Below are 21,180 nucleotides of genomic sequence, written 5' to 3'. Positions count from 1 at the left end.
TGAGGGCACCGGCGAGGGCTCCAGCATCACCAGCAGATAAGGCATCGTCCACAGGTGACACGTCTGCCCGCGTCTAAAGTCCGGCGGCGCCTTCTGGTCTTCCTCTGGGCGCTGTACCCAGAGGTGAGGGCGTTTACTCTGGTATAAATACCAGCGAGGCACAAGCGGTTGGTACCAGCAGAGGCCAGCCAGCAGGTGTAGACTCCAGAGGTGAGTTGTGGAAGAGGGGCTTGCGAGGGTCTGGTGAATGCAATAGACCCAGATATTATGATGGGGGCTATTCTTGTCCGTGGAGGTGCACATCTGCTCTCCAGGTACAGGAGATCTGGGTTCGCTGCTTTAAGGGGTGGAGGCATATAACCGGAAGTGGCACTGCCCTGAGAGGGGCTTCTGACTTGGGGGTAGGTGGAGGATGGGGCAACGAAGCTACAGACACAATTCAGTGCTGGAGGTTTCTAGCTGAGAGGGCTGTGAAAGTCGACAGCTGAGCGGGTTATGATACACTGCAGGGAAGAAGGGCTGTGAGATCAGAGGACCGTCGCCTCTAGGGATTGGGGCTGCCCTGCTGGGTGGGGGGCTGTGGGGGGCTCAGCGCTCCATGCAGTGCCTTATTTGTAAAAAAAATTATAATAATTACGTGCCAGGGCCCTTCTCGGAGGCCATTGCAGCTTGCACCACCCACTGCCAATGACAGCACCAACACAGTTACTAACCATCACACTCCCACAAGAGTGACAATTAAGACTATTCCAGGCCACCCAGAGCTATAAGAAAGGCATGGGTGGCAGGTATTATTCATGCTTAATGTTTCTTGAGTTATGAAACTCTCTGTTGCTGGGCTTATCTCAAAATAAGCAAACTGCACCGGCATGTGGTGGGCTGTCATAAGTACCAGTTTTGAGAATTAAGTGATGGTGCCGAGCACCGGAAACCACCGGTTCAAATTAAGCACTGCCATAGACACTTCAGGGAGTCGGGGTGCTGGCTGTAACAGGCGAGCACCTCAGACACCGTAGTGAGGAGGGATGTTTAATGAAGCGTGAGGGTGCCTGGGCTCAGACATTGCAGTTATGGGAGAGGCTGTTGTTGGGGCATGTTACAGTGCATCCACGTGATTTAAGGTGGGTTGGTCTGGCACAGGGGGGCGTAGGTTCACCGAGCATCACAGACACTTCAGTGGTAAAGGCCGATGGTTAAAAGGTGACCCCTTGGCAGTGAACACGCTGAAGATGGGAGACACTGGAATAGGACCCAGGCCGGGGAAGGCAAAGCCGGACCCAATAGAGGCCTGGGTTAGAACGCCGGCCGGCGCCGGGACCCCTCCATGCCACGCCCCCGCAATTAGGAAACCCGGCTAGGCCGGGGAGGGCACGGATAGGCCCACAAACAAAGGAAGCTCCCCCCCTGAATCAGGGGGCGAGAAAGGTAGGCAAGGGGGAGGTTAAAAGGGGCCAACGGCCCAGGAAATGCCATTTCAAGTCTCCCGCTCGCGTAAGAAGAAGAGAAGTGATAAGAGTCGATACCTGACGGGCCAGGATTATGGATGCGGGCATTAAAGACGTTGCCCTGTACAGTGGGGGCTTCAGACCTCAGGCAGCAACTTCCCAGACATGCTTGGGATGGCATTTCACCAGACTGAGGTGTTTGATGGAGGGATTCGTGGCTCTGATGTTGGGAACTCGCCATAAAGGGAGCCCCTCACCCACACAATCCGTGGCAACTGGCAGCCTTTTCGGCTCTAAGCCCCTCCTCTCCCCTTTTGTGCTAAACCCAATATTTTCTCTCACAGGTTCCACCCCCCGAAGCTCCTTTCGAAGCTCAAGATGTTTGTGAAATCCATCGGCGTCGTGTTGGCCTTCCTGGCCATTGCAGGTAACAGCAGAATCCTTGGTTTATGACGTCAGCTTTATTTGCAGAGCACTTAACACTATTTAGCAACCACTTTGACACCAGGGGATGGTGTTTTACCGAGGGTCACTCAATCGGTCAAGAGCGGAAGCCGTACCGGGAGCACTTGTGGGCATATTTACAAGCCCCTATCGCCACCACAGCATTACTTTTCAGGACGTTGTGGTGGTGATAGAGGCTCCGCCTTGTTTACAAGGCAGCGTTAAGATCATATCATCAAGCGGCAGCGATATTTATCGCTGTCCGCAATTAGCGTGTAAAATTTGAACGTAGACTATTGCCAAAATCTATCGCCCGGTTAGCGCACTATTACCAATGCGCATCGCCGAGGCGATAGAAATCCAGGCAAAAGCGGCGGAAAGGGTGAAAATCGCCGGAATTCCAGCGATAGAAAACCGCGTTAGGGAAAACCTTGTAGATAGAGAGACGTGGACTCAGCATAACAATCCACCTCCCATTATAGATATGGCTTAGTAAGAAAAATAGCAGGCTTTACAAACCGGCGAAATACCCGGTTAGCGCTGATTTTAATATCGCGATGCGTGTTAGCGATACACTTGTAAATAGAGAGAAGCTGGGTTAACGATAATATCCCATGTTGTTTCACGGGACACACCTCCCTTGCATCTCATTAGCGATGCAAGGCGATGCGATGTTGAAGCCAGCGCTAATCTCATTTCACATGTGTTAATGTGCTCTTGTAAATAAAGCGATATTTTTATCGTCGCATTTCGTCCGAAAACGGACGCAAACGCGGCAATAAAAAATATCGCTAGCCCTTGATAATATGCCCCCTAGTGTGGCTCAACACTGCCTTGTAATAAGGCCCCCTTTTGCACTATGCTTATCGTGAAAGGGGAGGGCAATGAGTGTTGCTGTGGGTGTTCCACTGCAACACCCATTGATTTTGCAAGGGTGGCGTAAATATGGGGCAGCACCAAAATAAAGACCAGGGAAAGCCTGCTCTTAACCTGGCAAAACGAGAAGAAATGTTTATTTTCTCATTGTTTTTGCTGTTTCTATGTGTGCTGCGCAGCACACATGGAAACAGCCAAACACCGATGTCTCTTCCTGCTCATAAACAATAATTTTTTAGGTCTCGCCTGATGCAGCGCTTGCGCTCATCTGGCCGAGACATTTTGTATACAGGCTTTTCAAAGTGCTGCCGTGGCCTATAGCTTCAGTGCACGTGAACGTGCACGCACGCAGCGCCATGTGTCTTTCCTCAGCACGGGATCGTAATCACGATCGCGATCACTTTCACTTTTGCGGCCGCATCACTTTGCCAAAGCTTGTGTATGTTATTTAAAATGCAATAGGCCTCGTTTTCTATTTACTTCAAAGTCACTTAATTCTTAATGCTGTTTGTTAATGTGCACAATCGGAAGGCAGGCATCGTTTTAATTGGGAACTGAACGAGCACCTGCATAAAACTAAAACTGGCCCATAAATGTCACAGCTCCCCCTTGACCACAATACTTGCAGGATGGGACGTAACTACCAACTTTTAAAACGTATTTAACCCCTTCCATGCTCATGACGGAACGGTTCCGTCATGAGCATCGGTTGAGCTGTGCTCATGACGGAACCGTTCCGTCATGGCCCCGCCCGCGCTCGAACCCTTCAGCACCGCGGGGGAATCCGCGCAGCGCTGAAGGGGTTAAAGGAATATTACATGTGTACAGTTTTCTGGAATATGCATTAAGCATGTTATAAACGTCAGGAAGCAGACGCGTTTTCTGCAGGACAATGCTGGGAAAATGCTGCATGGATTTCAGAGTGGAATTACACGTCTCCCAAAATACAGGACAAGGAAACAGCCAAGTTTAATATAGTGCTGCATAGCCTCAATGGACAGCTGCGGTCTAGAATTGCAATTCTACGAGGCGGTGAAATGCTCCGGTGAAGTGAGGTACTGGAGGAAATGGTCCTAAACGAGGTTTTTGGATGAGAATCTCGCATTTATTAATCCTCCATTAGCGCGAGCAACTCTGTGTTCAGGCTTAACCTCCTCCTCGTATGCCTGCTGAATAATAATCCCTATGAGAACACCAAAGATGTGCCCCCAGTTTAAGCACCTTCGGCACCAAAGTACGCTATGCATAACGTGCCCCTGAATGATTTCTGGAAGTGAAAGTCTTTAAATTGCACATCTGTGCTGAACCCTAGCAGGTCACAATATCGTAGCAGCCCTGACTTCACCTCCCAGGTAACGCAGACGAATAGCCCTATACCTGCTCCACTTCATGCCGTTCGCCGATAGTTTCACGCTTATCAAAGCAAAGCAACATGCACACATGTGCAAGTACTGAAACCCTTTGAGTCCCGTAACACTCTGATCTATAGATACAGCAGAGGTAGCACAGGTTCAATCCTAGACAAAATAACATATGCCAGCAAGAACAGACCAAAGACAGTTTTTTCAAATAGACTTATGAGACAAGCAATCAGTAAAATGCATTACCCTTACCTGTTTTAAGGCTGGGAATTCTAATACATCCATCACCTCCCTGTTAGCATAATAAAGCATCACACCAAGCTCAGACCAAGTCCTTTAAGCGTCAATTTTATACACGGGCGTGAGAAGGCTATCACTGCATCGGTTCCAACGGGCTTGGTATTCCTATCGTGCTTCCCATGCGCTGCAAACGCTGCCGCGGCTGCAGCTACTGATGCTTTCTCTTGATCAGCAGAACACATTCAGCGGCCGAACGAGAACCTGTCATTGGCTTGCGCATGCGCATCGAGTGTGCCCATACTGCATTTGCGCACAGATCAGGCAGACCAAATTCACACGCCATGTTGGTGCGGTCATTCTTGGACGATTAAGAACTGCAGAGATCTGGCGAAGGTGGTACTAAACTGAAGTAGAACAAGGATAACTTTTTCGCGCATTTAATTATAAAATTAGAAGTAACATTAAAATGTGAACTTGCAATTAGCGTGTAAAGCACCTCTCCATATCTTTCCATGCCTGGTTAATGCCAAGACAATGTCCTTTTCTAGTTTGGATTATGTGAAGCACTTCTGCCTAGAAGCTATTAACTAATTGGTTTTCTGTGGATAAAAATTACTTTCACCCCACAGTGTCCAGGTTATCACTCACAGGTTTTAGTCTGTAGGTACACCAGAAACAGTAGCATACATTCAGTAGCAATAACTTGTTTGCAATTAATCTGCAAGTGAAAAGTCAGTACTCTATGGATGTTGTAACTGGACAAATTATGACAAAAGGGTAAATGTTATCCATAATTTGCTTAAGTTGTTTATTATAGTGAATACAATTTGCCTTCCCACGCCTTCAGATTGCACTAATGTAAAGTATATGTGGAATGATGCTAATGCAAAGCCCATCTGTATGCATTTGCCTGCCTGCTGAATTTAGAGATTGCTTCTTTTAGCGTTACACTCCCTTGGGTCAGTTGGTATCACTCGATTTGCTCACTCAGCGACAGTCGAAGATGACTTTTACGCTCAAAATAAACAAGCATTTGCAATGCAATAGGTCTCGCATTTACGTGTGTTTGAGGTATTGGCATTGTCAATGACAATGGCTTTTAGTTTTATTTTCATATTTATGTTTTAATAACGAAAACAAAAATAAAAGGCATTGTTATTTGCAATGTCAATAGCTCAAACTCGTATAAATGCGAGACCTATTGCATTGCAAATGCTTGTTTAAAAATGACGTTTTGCAACTTGAGCAGCTCACATAGAAGCTCCAAAACAGCATTTAAAGATTGTTTATGTGAAAAAGGGACACCTTCCTGCACATAAACAATCTTCCCCTGCAATGCACTATGGTCATGGGTGTCTGTGTTGGCGCTAGGCAGCTAAATTTAGTGCCAGCGCAGGGGAAAATGCAGGGCTACACCACATTCTAGTGAATATCGTGCAGCCCTGCATTTTCTGAAGTGACGGAGCGTGTTGTTAGCCTTCTTTGCTTAACGACATGCTTCGCCACTTAACTTGTAAATATGCCCCCTGTTTTCTGGTTGAATGCTCAACATCCCTGAACCTCTAGTCCATCTCGCCCTCTCTCTAAAGGGAGGAGGATAGCGAAGGCCTAGATTTCCGTCCTTGGGTGGGATCTGCGGATGCAGAAAACACCACCTGTTGTTATCTAAAGTCTGAGCCGAGTGGTTCCTGGGCACCTTCACATACCACACCCCAGGGGTGGCATTTAGTTTGCTCTACATCCTGGCAAGGGCAGGTAATATACCTTCGCATGGATATTACAAAGGTTCAAAGTTATCGTGTCTTCCATCCTGCTTCCAAAGCTCCCTGTAAATGCAAGCGACGTCAATGGGTATCTCACATCCATAACCCCATTGGTCCATTTCAGCACATCCTTCACACATGTAAACTATTCAGCACTGATCCTTGATATGTAATTATAGAGGTTGGCCTGAAATTCAGCAGAAAGTGCAAAATTTACTTCGGTGAAGGGATTTTCGAAGCCATGGGTAAAATGATATTCTGACTTGTGGGTGCACCCATGCCCTTGCAATAAGGCTTTTTTTGAGCCCATCGAATGCAACCTTGTGCTGTGTTGTGCCGTTCATTATGGATACACAAGACAGCCTTTGTAGCAACCTTATTGTAGAAGTGTCCCTTGGTGAAGTGTACTCCAAAAAGACCAGTAGGCTGGTGGTCCTCATACACCAGATAATGTATGGATTCTTTCTCAAGTGCCTTTGTTCCTCTTTATTGTTCCCACAGGGTCCTGCACAGATGTGGGCACTGATGAGGTGGAAGATGGCTTCTGGGATAACTTAAAAGAACTACACAGCAGCGCAAAGCGGGCAGCGCAACAGATCCAGGAGTCGCAAATCAGCAAACAGTTCAAGTAAGCATTGTCTGACAGTACGAACAAAAAAATCCACCAAATCAATGACCAGTCACAATCCCTCGTGCAAGTCCCGTTGCTTACAATCATCACTCCGAGCCCCATTGTTAGTCATCCTTACACTACTCCCTATTGTTGTAGATACTTACACTACAGATATTTTTCTACAGTTTCTTAGGATAAGACGCATTGTGACATTGTTACGAATTCTTAAAGCCCCATGGTTAAACATCTTTAAATAAACCCTAACCATTGAAATCTCAACACTGGCTTTATTTTTACCGATCCATTAGCCTCATCCCCCGTTCAACTTCTTATGACCAAGGCCAGTTGTCAGATATGGAACCAACACGCCCCTTTCTTGTATGTCCCTCAACCGCGTCCTGTTCCAGAACTCTTTCAACCTAGTCAAACTGTTAGGAATTCATACACAAAACGGTCCTATGCAGCCATACCACCTGGCCCATTTCTAGATGTCCCCCTGTCAAGCACATGTATTGGAAATCGTTCCTAAGAGCCGGGAAGCTTGAATTCCTATTACCTGCAGTCCTTCCACCAAGCGAGGTTCATAAGGTCCCATTGTTGAATGTCACTCAGTCCTACCCTATCACCCTTCACTATGGTCCATTGTTAGACAACCTTCTGGCAACTGCTCTTCTTTGGGACCGCCCACGAAGACCCCCTGCTCAAAATAAATACATGTTTTAGTTGTGGAAATGCCGCATTCAAACCCTATTCACACGTTTTAATGTGTCTTACAGTCTTTCTTTAACGTCATCGTTAGATCTCTTTTCTAAGCCCATTTGTTCAGAAATGCCTTTGCAAAGCTCGGTTGATGGACACGCATAGGCTAATCCTTGTTATTAAAACCCCATGCTTGAATGTTATCCCCCTGTCTTTCTTTTTAGGGATTAGAACGTAGATTTTAGTGGCAGCTTTCATGAGCACTGGTTTCCTGCTTTAGGTTAGGCAGCGTCTTCAAAGTCTCATACCCCGACTCACATCCTCAAGAGCCTTAAGTGGGTGCTAATTTGTCCTTTGTCTGCCATTGATTTTTTTTCTTTTTTTAAGTATTTTAAGTTGCTCATTGCTACAGTAATTATAAATGGGTTATCGTGTACAGAATAGACATAATAAAAGAACAAAGTACAGTACGAGCGGCATAACCACTAGGATACATTAAATAAGAATTGAGCAGACAGATGTTAGCAACGCTTTATGATGGAATTTCAACAGTAACCCCAGTTCCACACCCAAGTTATCATGCACCCCATTTTTTGAGGGCTCCCTCTATTTCCTGTATGTACACCAGCTGTCCCAGACTTTCCCCCATTTCTTTGGGCAGCCCTGACTCTGGTACACCACATGTTCAGCCCTTTGGCACCAGTCTACATCAGCTTCCCATCCTGTAATGAGTGGCAGCCGACTCACCCCCCGGGCCCAGGCTAAAGTTCTCTAGGAAATCCTAGAGGTCAATGTAAGGAATATTTTTGGGAATTTATGCCACTCCTCTCCGCCACTTATACATAGGAGGTGCCACCTGGCTGTGAGCGGCACGTTAAGTCCAGTGGCTTTGGCCATAATTTGAACCAACTCCCTCCAGTAGCGTTGTATTTCCAGACATTCTCAGAGCATGTGACAAAAGGACTCTGTCTCACCACAACCCCTGGGATATAGGATTGTGTCGCACTTCCCGAGGCGATGCAGTAGTGTACTGGAATAGGATGATCAATGGAGTATTTGCTATTGGATGAGGCGGAACAGAGCTCGTATGGCCATCTGGGACTTTGTATAGCCTCCAACCAATCCTCCTCTTCTATAAGTCCAAGGTCTCCCTCCCACGCTTCGTGTGGCTTCTGCAGATGGTCGGGGAATTATTTATCAGGTTCTTATAGGTTAAGGACACCGCCCTCTCTGTCATGGGGTCCGGTAGGAGACAATCTTTCTAAAGGTGCCAACTTTGGTAATTGCTCCATCTCCAGTATGTGGTGCCTAAGAGCGTGATCCAATTGTAAATATTTAAAATGTTCCGATTCATCCTTTCCATACTCCTGCCATAGAGCCTCAGATGTGAGTAATGCTTGCCCTCTCCACACATCCCCCAGGTACTCAATGCCTATCAGTTCCTGGTTGGAGAACCCCTTCAGATCCAGAACCTCTTGCGGAAGCTCGCTGTCCCCCAAGTGAGCGCTGTCTGTCAGTTTGTCATCCCACCCCAGGAATCGAGTGGCTTCTCACCATGTCCTTACCGTCAGCTGTGTATGAAACGATAGAGCACCCTCACATCCTTTTCAATATTGCAGTGAGGAGCAGCCCGAGTACCAATGGCCTCCTTTTCCACAGGGTACGCACGCTCAGTACTGACCGAGAACACTCAGTCGTTTATTACGATCAATTGTGCCGACCAGTAATATTTGTGTATATCTTGGACTACCAAACCCTCTTCATATACCCCTCTCTGAAGCTTGCAGAGTGCGATTCTTGAACTGCCCCAATCCCACAGGAGTTGCCGTAGTGCATCATTGACTTTCCTATAGAAGTTAGAAGAGATTTACATTGACAGTCACCGAATCTAACTTTGGTTCAATGGTACCCTTGAGTATCGCTTAAGGCAGCCATGATGGCACTGAGAGAGGGTTCTGTCGTCTCTGTTTGTTCTGCCTGTATCTCCAACACAAGCGTGTTCTACCCATGACCGCAAGTGCAAGTCGCTCGGTTAGGGTTCGCCACAGCTCCTTACTGTTGAGCCTCATTTGGGCCCCTCTGAGTTCCCTGTTTGATCTCCTGTCATGCCATGTCTCAGTTGGATCATCAGTATGACGTACAAGTGGGCCATCACAGCCGAAAGGGCAGAGCCAATGCGCCTCACAATTACCCGCAGCCACTGCCTCCTCCAGTCAAATCAGGTCCAGCTTCTTGAGGCACCTTCGTCCGTCCTGACTCTGTTGGACACGGTCGCTCCCTCCTGCCCTGCTCCTCCCTTAACGCTGGCTGGGTATCGTTAGCGCTGCTACTGTGCCTACTTTGATTGAAGCATTATTCAACTGCGACTCTGCTTGCTTGAATTTACTGCATCTCGCTAACGCTGTGAGAGTGCCTATATCGATTGAAACTCGTTATTTTTCACAGTACCTTGCTCATAGAGATAGCGCTTTGTCTGTCTGCTTGACTGTCTGCGCCCCGCTACTCACCACAGATTAATTATTTAACTATTCCTCCCCAACCCGGTCGGCTATTGCCTTTGAGCCGCCATTACCTGGGTTGTTGTTGTTGTGGCCGGAGCCCGCCCCCTACACCACGCACCCGCCTCCCAGCAGCTCCTCCCTCGCCCCTCCCCCTCCACTATCCTTATATGACAGATGCAATAGCGCGCAGCGTTCACGCGCAGCGATCGCGCCCCGGTCGCGCCGAAGGTGCGCCAAAGGTAAGCCCGTCTACGCCCGTCCGCGCCTGGACCGCGCCCAGCGCCATTCCCCCTGGTCCTCGTAATGCCCACCCCTCCCGCATTACTTACGATGCCACCACCCTCCTAGCCCTCAACCCCGGCCGTTCCCCCAACTGCGTCCAAGCCGCCCCTGGACACACCCATGGACCCTTCTCCTGCAACTCCTGCAAGTTCGACGGCACCAAGAACAACTCCTCATCCACAAACACAAAACATATAACCGACCCCCACCATCTAAAATGCATCCTACTCAACACCCGATCGATCCACAGGCACGCCATTGACCTCTGGAATCTACTAGACACCATCTCTCCGGACGTAGCCTTCCTAACAGAAACATGGATGAATGCCTCTTCAGCCCCAGACATCACCATTGCCATCCCGGAAGGCTATAAGATCATTCGCAAGGACCGTACCGGCCACATAGGAGGAGGCATCGCTATCGTCCATAAGAAATCCATCCGCATCTCAACCAGCTCAGACGTCAATCTCACCAACTCTGAATACCTTCACTTCCAGATCCACACCGACCCCAAGACCACGCTCAGAGGCACCCTCCTTTACAGACCACCAGGACCCCGCGCACAATTTAGTGAAGACATCACGGACTTCATCACTCCACACGCGCTCCCCTCCGAGGAGTACATCCTTCTGGGAGACCTCAACTTTCACCTTGAAAAGAACAACGACCGCAACACCACCACCCTTTTGGACAACCTCGCCAACCTCGGACTCAAACAACTTGTCACTACCCCCACCCACATCGCAGGTCACACACTCGACCCTATCTTCACCTCCAGCAAACATATCTCCTTCAGCCACACCACAGCTCTCCTTTGGTCTGACCACAGCTGCGTTCACTTTACCTACAACAAGCCCACATCCAACATCCACCACCAACCCACTCTGCAAAGAAGCTGGAACAAAATCACCATCGACCAGATCTCCTCATCGCTTCTGCAAAACCCCCCAGCCCACTCCTCAAACCCAGACCAAGCAGCCACCAACCTCACCCAATGGTTATCCAACAGCGCCGACATCCTAGCACCACTGAAAAAACGACAAATCAAACCAGGCAGCAAGAAGGCCTCCTGGTTCAACGATGATCTTCAGAAATCCAAGAAACTCTGTCGCTCCCTTGAGAAGGCCTGGAAAAAAGACCCAACCACCAGCACCAAGGACGCCTTCAAAAACGCCACCCGCATACACCACCAACTGATCCGGAATGCCAAGAAAGCCGCTTTCAAGAACCGACTAGATAACAACGCCCACAACAGCAAGGAATTATTCAACATCGTCAAGGAATTTACCAACCCCTTGGCCAACTCCAACGACATCACCCCCTCTCAAGCCCTCTGCGACTCCCTAGCCTCATTCTTCCACAACAAAATTGCAGACATCCACAACAGCTTCGACAACCGACCCAGAGACCAACCCACCCAACCCCCTGCAGGACCCCCACCCCCCCCGAATAGCCTCAATGACTGGAAGCCAATCTCCACTGAGGACACCATCCGTCTGATTAACTCTATCCACTCAGGATCCCCCACAGACCCATGCCCTCACCACATCTTCAACAAAGCAGACTCTGTCATAGCACCACACCTCCGAGACGTCATCAACTGCTCCCTCAAATCCGGCACCTTCCCGGAAAGCTGGAAACATGCCGAACTCAGCGCCCTTCTGAAGAAACCCACAGCTGACCCCACCGAACTCAAAAACTACCGCCCCATCTCGCTCCTCCCATTCCCGGCCAAAGTCATCGAGAAAGCGGTCAACAACCAGCTCGCCGCCTTCCTCGAAACCAACAAATCCCTCGACTCCTCACAATCCGGCTTCCGAGCCAAGCACAGCACTGAAACCGCCCTCATCGCCGCAACAGACGACATTCGAACTCTACTGGACAATGGAGACACAGTCGCCCTCATCCTCCTCGACCTCTCCGCAGCCTTCGACACGGTCTGTCATAGCACCCTTTTACAACGCCTCAGAAACGTCGGAATCCAAGGAAAAGCACTGGAATGGATCACCTCGTTCCTCACCGGAAGAACCCAGAGAGTCAGGCTTCCACCATTCAAGTCAGAGGCCACTGAAGTCATCTGCGGCGTACCGCAAGGATCTTCACTCAGCCCCACCCTCTTCAACGTATACATGAGCCCCCTCGCGGTCATCGCACGCCAACATAACCTCAACATCATCTCCTACGCCGACGACACTCAACTGATCTTATCACTCACCAGAGACCCTAACACCGCCAAAACCAACCTGCATGAAGGAATGAAAGAAGTAGCCGAATGGATGAAACACAGCCGTCTGAAACTGAACTCAGACAAAACAGAAGTCCTCATCCTAGGCACCTCCCCCTCCGCCTGGGATGACTCTTGGTGGCCAGAGGCCCTTGGAAAAGCACCTATCCCGACAGACCACGCACGGAACCTGGGCGTCATCCTGGATTCCTCACTCTCGATGAACAGACAAGTCAACGCCGTTTCTTCATCTTGCTTCAACATTCTTCGCATGCTCAAAAAAACATTTCGCTGGATCCCCACCGAAACTAGAAAAACAGTCACCCACGCTCTGGTCACGAGCCGACTGGACTACGGAAACACCCTTTACGCCGGTACCACCGCAAAACTCCAGAAAAAACTCCAACGCATCCAGAACGCTTCAGCTAGGCTCATATTAGACATCCCGCGTATAGAACACATCTCTGGTCACCTGAAAAGCCTCCACTGGCTCCCCGTCAATAAGAGGATTACTTTCCGCCTCCTAACCCACGCACACAAAGCACTCTACGAAATCGGACCCGAATGCCTCAACACACGACTATCCTTCTACACCCCCCCCCGCCAGCTACGATCCTCCAACCAGGCCCTTGCCACTGTACCTCGCATCAACAAAACCACCATGGGAGGTAGATCCTTCTCCTACCTGGCAGCTAAAACCTGGAACTCACTTCCCACTCACCTTCGCCTTACTCAGAACCACCTAGCATTCAGAAAGCAACTTAAAACGTGGATATTTGACAAGTAAGTCCCCACCCTTCCTCAAGCGCCTTGAGACCCTCTGGGTATGTAGCGCGCTATATAAATTTACTGACTTGACTTGACTTGACTTGACCTTTAAATGCCCAAGCAGAGCTTAGCGCCCCGTCTCATAGCACTGTTTACGGCATCGTCTAAGCCCTGTAGGTGATTCCTCAGTCAGTGCATTTAAGTTGCATCAAGAATCTTTCTTCAGGTACTTGCAGGGCACTACCTGGCTCCGCTGGGCTCCCTGTGCTCCCATCTCACCAGTCCAAAAGTCATGTAGGGAAGGCCCCCAAAGGAGAAGAGGCATGAAAGGGGAGGGCCGGGGAGAGGAGAGAACCAGACAGATCAATTGAGCTTATTAGGCACATGGCTGTAATCCCCCACTGTATCTATCCATCTTTGCAGTGCACCCCTTGGTGCCACTCCGGTATGCTATTTGAGCCACCACCTCTCACCAGCACCGGCAAGGCTGTGCACTCCGAGAAATGGGGAGCCCTGTGATATCCTCAGATCAATGCCCCTCCCCTATTCACACCTGTCCCAGGGCTTCTCTGCAATCTGTTCTCTTTGCCATGTAATCCCCAATCTTCGATGCATTTCTAACCCCTCATTCACTCATTCGGGCCGCACCGTGGGCCACATCCACCGCCTGTCCAGGCCGTGGGCACGCAGTCCCACAGTCTGCCTCTAAGAGATCGCACCAGTCCATCTGGGGAAAGGCAGGGGGGCCAGAGAGGCGACCCCCCACCTATGCGCTCACCTCTGGTTATTGGGGATCATACCGGGGAGCTATGTGGTCCTCCAGTGGTGGGGATCGGCAAGTTACAGCCTACGACACGAGGCGGTCCTCCCAGTCCACAATCAGCGGGGAGAAAATAATTACTTGCACCAGACCACCACTCACTGTGGCATGCTCTGGTGTAGTTTTACTGCGGGCAGGGTCAGAGAATGTGTTGGATGTTGAGGATGAAAGGTTGGGTCACAGGGAGCTCACTTAGTACATGGCCATCTTGGCTGGTGCCAAGCCATGCCCCTGCTATTGAAATCTTTAACCTCACCTCTCCTCTTTTGGCCACAGGTTCTGAGGTTTCTTATTGTATCTCTACAGTATTCATCTAACATGTCTCCCATCTTTAAATGCCTGTTCCAGCTTTCATAGCATCCTAGTTTTATTTTGAAGACTATGGGTTTCATATACCTTTTTGCTCCTATTTTCTGCTTACCTCAGCAGTGACAGGGGGCTTTTAGTTATATCACAATTCTTTAACCTCTAGTGCTGCTCACACCAGCTTTGAGACTTTGGTTTTGCCTCACAGCCCGAGCCTAACGGTCCATTTTCTTGGGCAACGTGCATAAGATCACAGGGTTCCAGGGCCCAATTATCCCAAAGGTAAGAACATGGGCCTATTGTGAATACACTCTTCTGGGCACTGCACCCCAAAACACATAGCAGTACATGAATTCAAGGGACTGGTAACATTGGGCACAAGGGGAAATTCTATATAAGGAGAATTCTTGAATGTTATGTTCTAAGAGGTATTAGTGCTTCTCTATACAACATCCTCACCTACACAGACAGAGAGCTTTTACTTTTTATAATACTGTTACCCAAGCCATGCCCTTATTAGCTTCTCTCCATTCCAAGCCCAAATTGAGTAACCCACCAGGCTGTTGTACTCACTAAGTAAGGTATTTAAGCAAAATGCGTGTATAGTGCATGCTTAGAGAATTGACCTCCTTGAGACACTTTTAAGACTATTATGGACTTTGTGGTTGATGCAAGAAATTTTAGGACACAGATATTGGAGGAAGAGGAGAGAGGAAAGGGGAGAAAAAAGGGTTAGCTGTCATATACTAAAAATATAGGATATTTCATCTAAAATAGTAATATTGATCAATTTTTGATTTTGTTTTTCCTTAGCACTCTCCTACAAGAAAATCTCCAAGATGTTCCTCTTTATGCTGCACACCTACAAAGCCAGCTCGTTCCATTCACCGCCCAGCTCCATGCACGGCTCTCCCAAGACTCAGAGAAACTAAAGGAGCAGATACGCCTGGAGCTGGAGGAGTTACGCTTGAAGGTGTCACCATATGCAGATGATATCCACAAGCAGCTTAACAAGAACATTGAGGAGCTACAGCTGAAGCTGACTCCATACGCTGAGGAGTTTGCCAGTCGAGTACAGGAAAATGCAGAGGAGATTCGTCAGGCGCTCACCCCATATGCCGAGGAACTTGGCACTCGTGTCCAGAAAAATGCAGAGGAGCTTCGTCTCCAGCTCACCCCATACACTGAGGAGCTTCAAGCCAGACTCAAGGAAAATATGGATCACTTCCAGGCAGCATTCGTTCCGTATGCTGAGGGGCTAGAGGCCAGACTTCAGGAAAATGTTGACCACCTTCAAGCAGTGATCAAGCCATATGCTGAGGATCTTGAGGCCAAACTCCAGGAAAAGATGGACAGCCTCCAGACTGAACTCTCACCATATGCCAAACAGCTTCAAGCCAAACTGCAAGAAAATGTGGGCAACCTGCATTTGGCCCTTAGCCCGTACGCTGAGGAACTTCAGGGAAAGATCTGTGAAAAAGCGCAGCAGATGAAGAAGAACCTGGGCCCTTACAGTGATGAGGTCCTGGCGAAGATTGAGCAGAACATTGAGGAGCTGCAGAAGCATGTGACACCGTACGCACAGAATATCCAAGAAAACCTCAACCAAAAGATTGAGATCATGGCCTTCCAGATGCAGAAAAACATAGACGATATGAGAACCAAGTTCTCTGTCAATGTGGAAGATGTGAGACAGCAAATACTCTCCTCCACCAACCAAATCAAGGAGAAACTTCACTTGGACGACATTGGGCAGAGTTTATCACCCTACTTGGAAGACTTTAACAAGAAGGTGAACCAGAGGATCGAGGAGTTCAGCCAGTCAGCCTCCCCATATGGAGAGGATCTAAAACAAATGATCATCCAGAGAGCTGAAGACATGAAGAGGAATCTGGATCCATACACTCGTCAAGTCCAGGATCAGTTGGACATGCTTGAAGGGGGCATGAGAGATCAGATCACCTCCTTCCTGAACATGAATGACCAGGCTGAAAACTGATGGGCTCATCGACCAGCACCAATATTCTGAAGAACCCGCTGTTATTTAACAGAAAACACATCCAGACTCATCAGCAGACTTAATAATAAGACAGTGCAGAAACTCCAAACTCCATTTCTGGGAATATTTGTAAAATAAAATAATGAAACATCCTCTTGAAAGCTGCACATGACCAATAAAATAGATCTTGCATACCGCATTTCAAGCCTGGTTAATGTGTCTACCGTTGCATTGTTTCTCTTGTTGAATAGCTGGAACGTGCCCCCCTGACATTATCCGATATACATTGGTTAAGTTGGGGGCTATGGTTTGTAGTTGTGATGAGGGTTTGGGATAGGGTCTGTGGGACTGGGTTAGAATAAGTTAATCTTTGGGTTGGGGTAGAAGGTTGGGAATCAGGGTTAAGGTGTGTGTTAGATGGTTAGGGTTAGAGTTAGGGTTCTAATTAGGGGTTAGGGCAGAGGGTTGGAATTGAGTTTAGGGTTTTCAGACTACTGGAGCTGGTAATGAAAAGGCATTGGCAATAGTATTGTGTTGATTGTGGTGGTAAAGAACATATTGGTATGTAGTTTCATAAAGATGTGTAGGCCACAATGTAATTGTGGATGGTGCAGCGGATAAAGCTGATTTGACATATTTAATGATGCACAAGTGTAGTGGAACCAGTCCACTGTCAAATTGCTGCTTTAAGGCACCCATGGGCGAGGGAAGGTCCACAAAAAAGTACTTTCTACATTTCTTATAACTTGACTGGACTCACAGCAAGACGACTCACTTACTAGCAATGGTGTGAACAGGGGATGCACATGTGTATTCGTGCACTCTTTCAACAGGCAGAAGAACACTTGTTGAGCAATGTCAAGGAAATTTACAGTAAACCAGTGCTCCAGACATTGTCAGGATGGGGGGCAAGAAATCACGTGCCAGATTCCCCTTTGAGCTTCTCGTGTGGCTGGAGATGAGTCAGTGACATGTTAGGTTTCAGCTTGGCATAGGCCTGACCCTTCCACATACACGCGACCCTCGAAGAGTCATCAACCTGTTGGAATATATATTGTTTTCCATATATAACGTGTGGCGGATATATGGTACATCTCTAAAACAGCTTTACACGTTTTTTAAGAACCCGGCAAACAACCATTAAGATACATAACAGAAAATTAACAGAAATGAAATTCTGTCATTATGACGAAAATCCAAAATGAAGATTGACAGCCTGGCGAAATTAGACCGGGAAAAAATACATTTAACAACAAAAACAGAAAGATTTTGTGGAAAAGGTATACTAGGCATAGCTTTCAATACCTGTTACTGGGATTGATTCCTGGGACTGGAGAAAAATGTACTTACAATTCCAGTTGCAATAGGAATTGTTTGAATAAATGTTTATAAAATAACAAACAAAAATGAGGCGCAGAATGGGAGCTTGGGGGGCGGACGAGCACAGCGAGGTCCGCTCCCCGGGCAGATTGGGAGGGGGGAGGAGGGGGGCGTGGCCGAAGCGGCCATTTTGTAAGTTTTGGGCTACATTTGGGAATAGCCCAAATGTAGCCCAATTTTCGTAAAGATAGCCCAAGGGTATATAGGGCAGTTACGCGCTTTCCCAGCCACCATTTTAGGTTTGGTGACCTGGTGGCTGGGAGCGCTAGCAGTAGTGTGTAAAACTTTTCCGCTCCCGCCCACCCTAATGTTAGGGGTGGAAGGGGTGTTAGGTCTTGGGGTGAGGTTAAAAAAGGGGAAACCTGGCGGGCAGCATTTGTTGGAACAGGTACATAGGGGCAGTTGATGTATTGTCACTGGAACAGGTGCAGGCGGGGTGGTTGACAGTTGGCCGGGATTGGCTAGAGTTTGTTGTTATAGGTTTGGTAGTTTGGGTCCATGAACAGGGAAAGGGTAACCAGTTTGGATAAGTTTAGATTAGAGGTTGGATAGTTACAGTTGCACAGAAGGCAGGTAGGGGTTACGGTCAGGGGAGTTTGGGAGTTGGAAAGGCTACATGGTGTAGGATTGGGTTATATGTTGGTTATGGAATGTTATGTTGTATTTTGGGGGATGGGGGAACTGATGTGGGGATCATAGGGGTGGGGGGAAAGACCAAGGGGTCAGGAAGTTATTGTATAGCGAGGCGTTAGTTTTGTAAGGCAGTGGCCAAGGAGTTAAAATTGTGATATGCACCTGTTTCAATAAAGCGGCCTTTTTCACACACAGTAAGTGGTATGGTGTCGGCTTGCCCCTCCTCCCCCCCTAATCTCCCAATGAGAGGTTTTGAACGTTTAAGTGGATGGAATAAACCCTCTCAAAAATAAACAACAAAAAGGTTAACCTAGCTGAAGGGATTGGCAGGTGAAGGGTGGGAACACCTCTTAGAACAGCAAAGAAACTAAACTGCAAGCTGAAAGAAATGTTTTTTTTCCAACAAGATGGGCTATCATCAGGTTGGATTCCTCAGCCTGGTGATAACCATTCTAGGTGGAAAAAATCATCATAAAAGTTTGATGAAGAAGATTCATCAGAGCATTGTTCTTTAGATTGCATTTTTGTTTAATACACATACAACCAGATAAGTAAATGTTCATGGGCAACACCGGTTTACTCTTTGAGACGTGTTTGGCGGGGATAAACCAAACACGTTGACTACCTGCAATCTGGAGACCAGGATAGACGGCCCCATGTTTATGAAAACCATAACCCCTCGCTGAGATCAGTTCATATAGGTTGTATGACAGAGGCACGTGTGGCTGAACCACGTGTGGCTCTACAACGCGGTCCCAATCACAAATACGTCTTAACCACGCGTTCATTTACCACGCATGCCTTTACAATGATATTCGTTGTAAAGACTTGCTTTCTAAAGGAATACGTGTGGTAAAATCAGAACTAGAGGTTCCAAGCTACTCGCCCATTCAAGCAGATCCGCTAGGAACCACCTGGAATACCCTCTAATCACACCCCGAAAAAACGTCCAAACCGCTCCTTTCAGGGGCCCCAAAACAGGTGATTTCCCATTTAAAAACTAGGCCTAAAACCACCCTTACCGTAGATGGATTTCCTCCCCAAAAATCACAGGTACAGTAGATATTCCTAGCCATTGGTGACAGAAGCCGCTTTCACCTGGGGCAAATCGTACCCCCCCAAAAGCATTTCTCACCAACCCTCAAAACGGGCCCATTGGATGACATTGCTAACCCGACCGTCACAAACAAATGTGTTTTGACCCCTTCTATTGCATCGATCCTCTTGAAACTTGAGGAACAATAGTCCCACTTATCCCCAAGTACCTCAGCATGCCGCATCCTTATCGAATCATGGCAAGAGGTATGACTTATAACCCAAAGACCCCCCACCCCACCCACTGAAAAACAAGCAAAAGTAAGCCAAAGCAAGTCAAAAACATACCAAATCCAGGCCAAATCTTGCCAACTCCAATATGCACGCAACTAAAATGGGCCCTGAGCCCTAGACTCCGAGAACCCTAGCCCAAACCAACCCATAGTCCTAAAAAGTAGCCTGACCCCCCCCCCGGGCCCTAAAACCGCCCCCCTAAAAACTACCTCCCTCTCCAAACCCATTCCCAGCCCCTCTTACCTGTGTGCGCCGGGCCTTCTGTCCCGAAGCTTCTTGTTCCTGCCCCCCATCCGTGCATCTAGACCAACCATTGCCTTAACCACACATATGCATGGTTAAGGCATCTGCCTAGTTAAGGCAAGCATGGTAGCGCTTGCATTGTTGGAACACATATGGCTCTGCCCTCATTGTTCAGGCTGCTTCCCGTTCATATACTGTGTCTGATGCAAAGTCATCTTTGTGCCCTGGACACCCCCCATTTTTGTTTGCTGACTGGTACTCGTGGTAACTGATTCTGACTGTCTTAGGGCTCTGCCTAACCAGACCCAGGTACAGATCTTTGCTGAAAACAACTTTAGAATACAGTGAAAATACCTACATACACTGGGGTATACTATGGGTTAGGGTACCCCTTTGATTGCCATTACCTCCCCTATAAGGCCGTTGTACATAATAGTGCAGGAGAATCAAAACTACCTATAAGTCCCTAGTATATAATAGGGCATGGCAGTTTAGAGGCCTGCAGCCCTTTCTGCACTTGCATGTGTGCACTGCTGAGGCCTGAGGTCAGTTTAAAAGCAGCCCTGTATTGCATGACTGCTTTTAACATGTCAATTGTGCCCAAACTCGACTTTGGTGTTTTGGGCACTTACAAATTAATAAACTACAATATTTTGGTATATTAGGTACCCCCATGGTTTCCCATAGGTGTCCCAGTGGTGGGGGTCAGGTACTTATAAGGAAGACCCTTATAAAATAGGTTTTATATGCCTTGGCTTTAGTGAAATTGCACATTTCACTTCCCACGTTGTAGTAAAGTGCTTCCCAAAATCATATTTTGTGCTAGGAGTCCTGTGGAGGGAGGATCTGCAATATTTTGGCATATTCAGAACCCCTAAATTCTCCCATAGGTGGTCCAGGGGTGGGAGGTCCTGTAGATATAGGCAAGGTCCTTATAAAAGATGTTTTTTAAGCCCTGGTGTTGGAAAAATTGCCCAGTTCATTTTTCCCATTGCAGATCCCGAGCCACGCAGGTAAACAGGACAAGGCGTTATTAAATAATAATTCCCACTAGGAAAACCTGAAAATATTAAATCAAGGACTCACTAGAATGGTATTGATAAATACAACAATATGCTATTGATGAATCTATCCTAAAATGTATAGACAAGAAGTTTAAAGACTTTCTTATCTGTAAGTCAAAATTCAGCCTGTCTTGATTGCTCAGAGTTAAGTGAATAAGCTAGGCTGCCTTGATGAGGTGATAAGTAGCCC

The 21,180-nt window shown here is 47.8% G+C and overlaps 1 protein-coding gene across 1 annotated transcript; it reads left to right on the top strand.

Moving 5' to 3' along the window:
* The first annotated feature begins 186 nt into the window (after nt 1-186).
* Nucleotides 187-16,490, top strand: LOC146861411 (uncharacterized). The gene is made up of 4 exons (XM_085646433.1): nt 187-210; nt 1,790-1,872; nt 6,631-6,757; nt 15,156-16,490. The coding sequence occupies exons 2-4, from the start codon at nt 1,824-1,826 to the stop codon at nt 16,339-16,341; spliced, it is 1,362 nt and encodes a 453-aa protein (XP_085502559.1). The 5' UTR covers nt 187-210; nt 1,790-1,823; the 3' UTR covers nt 16,342-16,490.
* The last annotated feature ends 4,690 nt before the right edge of the window (nt 16,491-21,180 follow it).

This window comes from Triturus cristatus, chromosome 3_1 (assembly GCF_964204655.1).
Source record: "Triturus cristatus chromosome 3_1, aTriCri1.1, whole genome shotgun sequence".
Taxonomy (NCBI): Eukaryota; Metazoa; Chordata; class Amphibia; order Caudata; family Salamandridae; genus Triturus; species Triturus cristatus.
This window is presented reverse-complemented; position numbering and strand designations above follow the sequence as displayed.

Bases quoted from the DNA above. Each gene is read 5' to 3' on its own strand.
- LOC146861411 (XM_085646433.1), top strand. From the start codon at position 1,824: ATGTTTGTGAAATCCATCGGCGTCGTGTTGGCCTTCCTGGCCATTGCA. The intron at 1,873-6,630 runs GTAACAGCAGAA...TTGTTCCCACAG, and splicing joins GGCCTTCCTGGCCATTGCAG to GGTCCTGCACAGATGTGGGC. The intron at 6,758-15,155 runs GTAAGCATTGTC...GTTTTTCCTTAG, and splicing joins CAAATCAGCAAACAGTTCAA to CACTCTCCTACAAGAAAATC.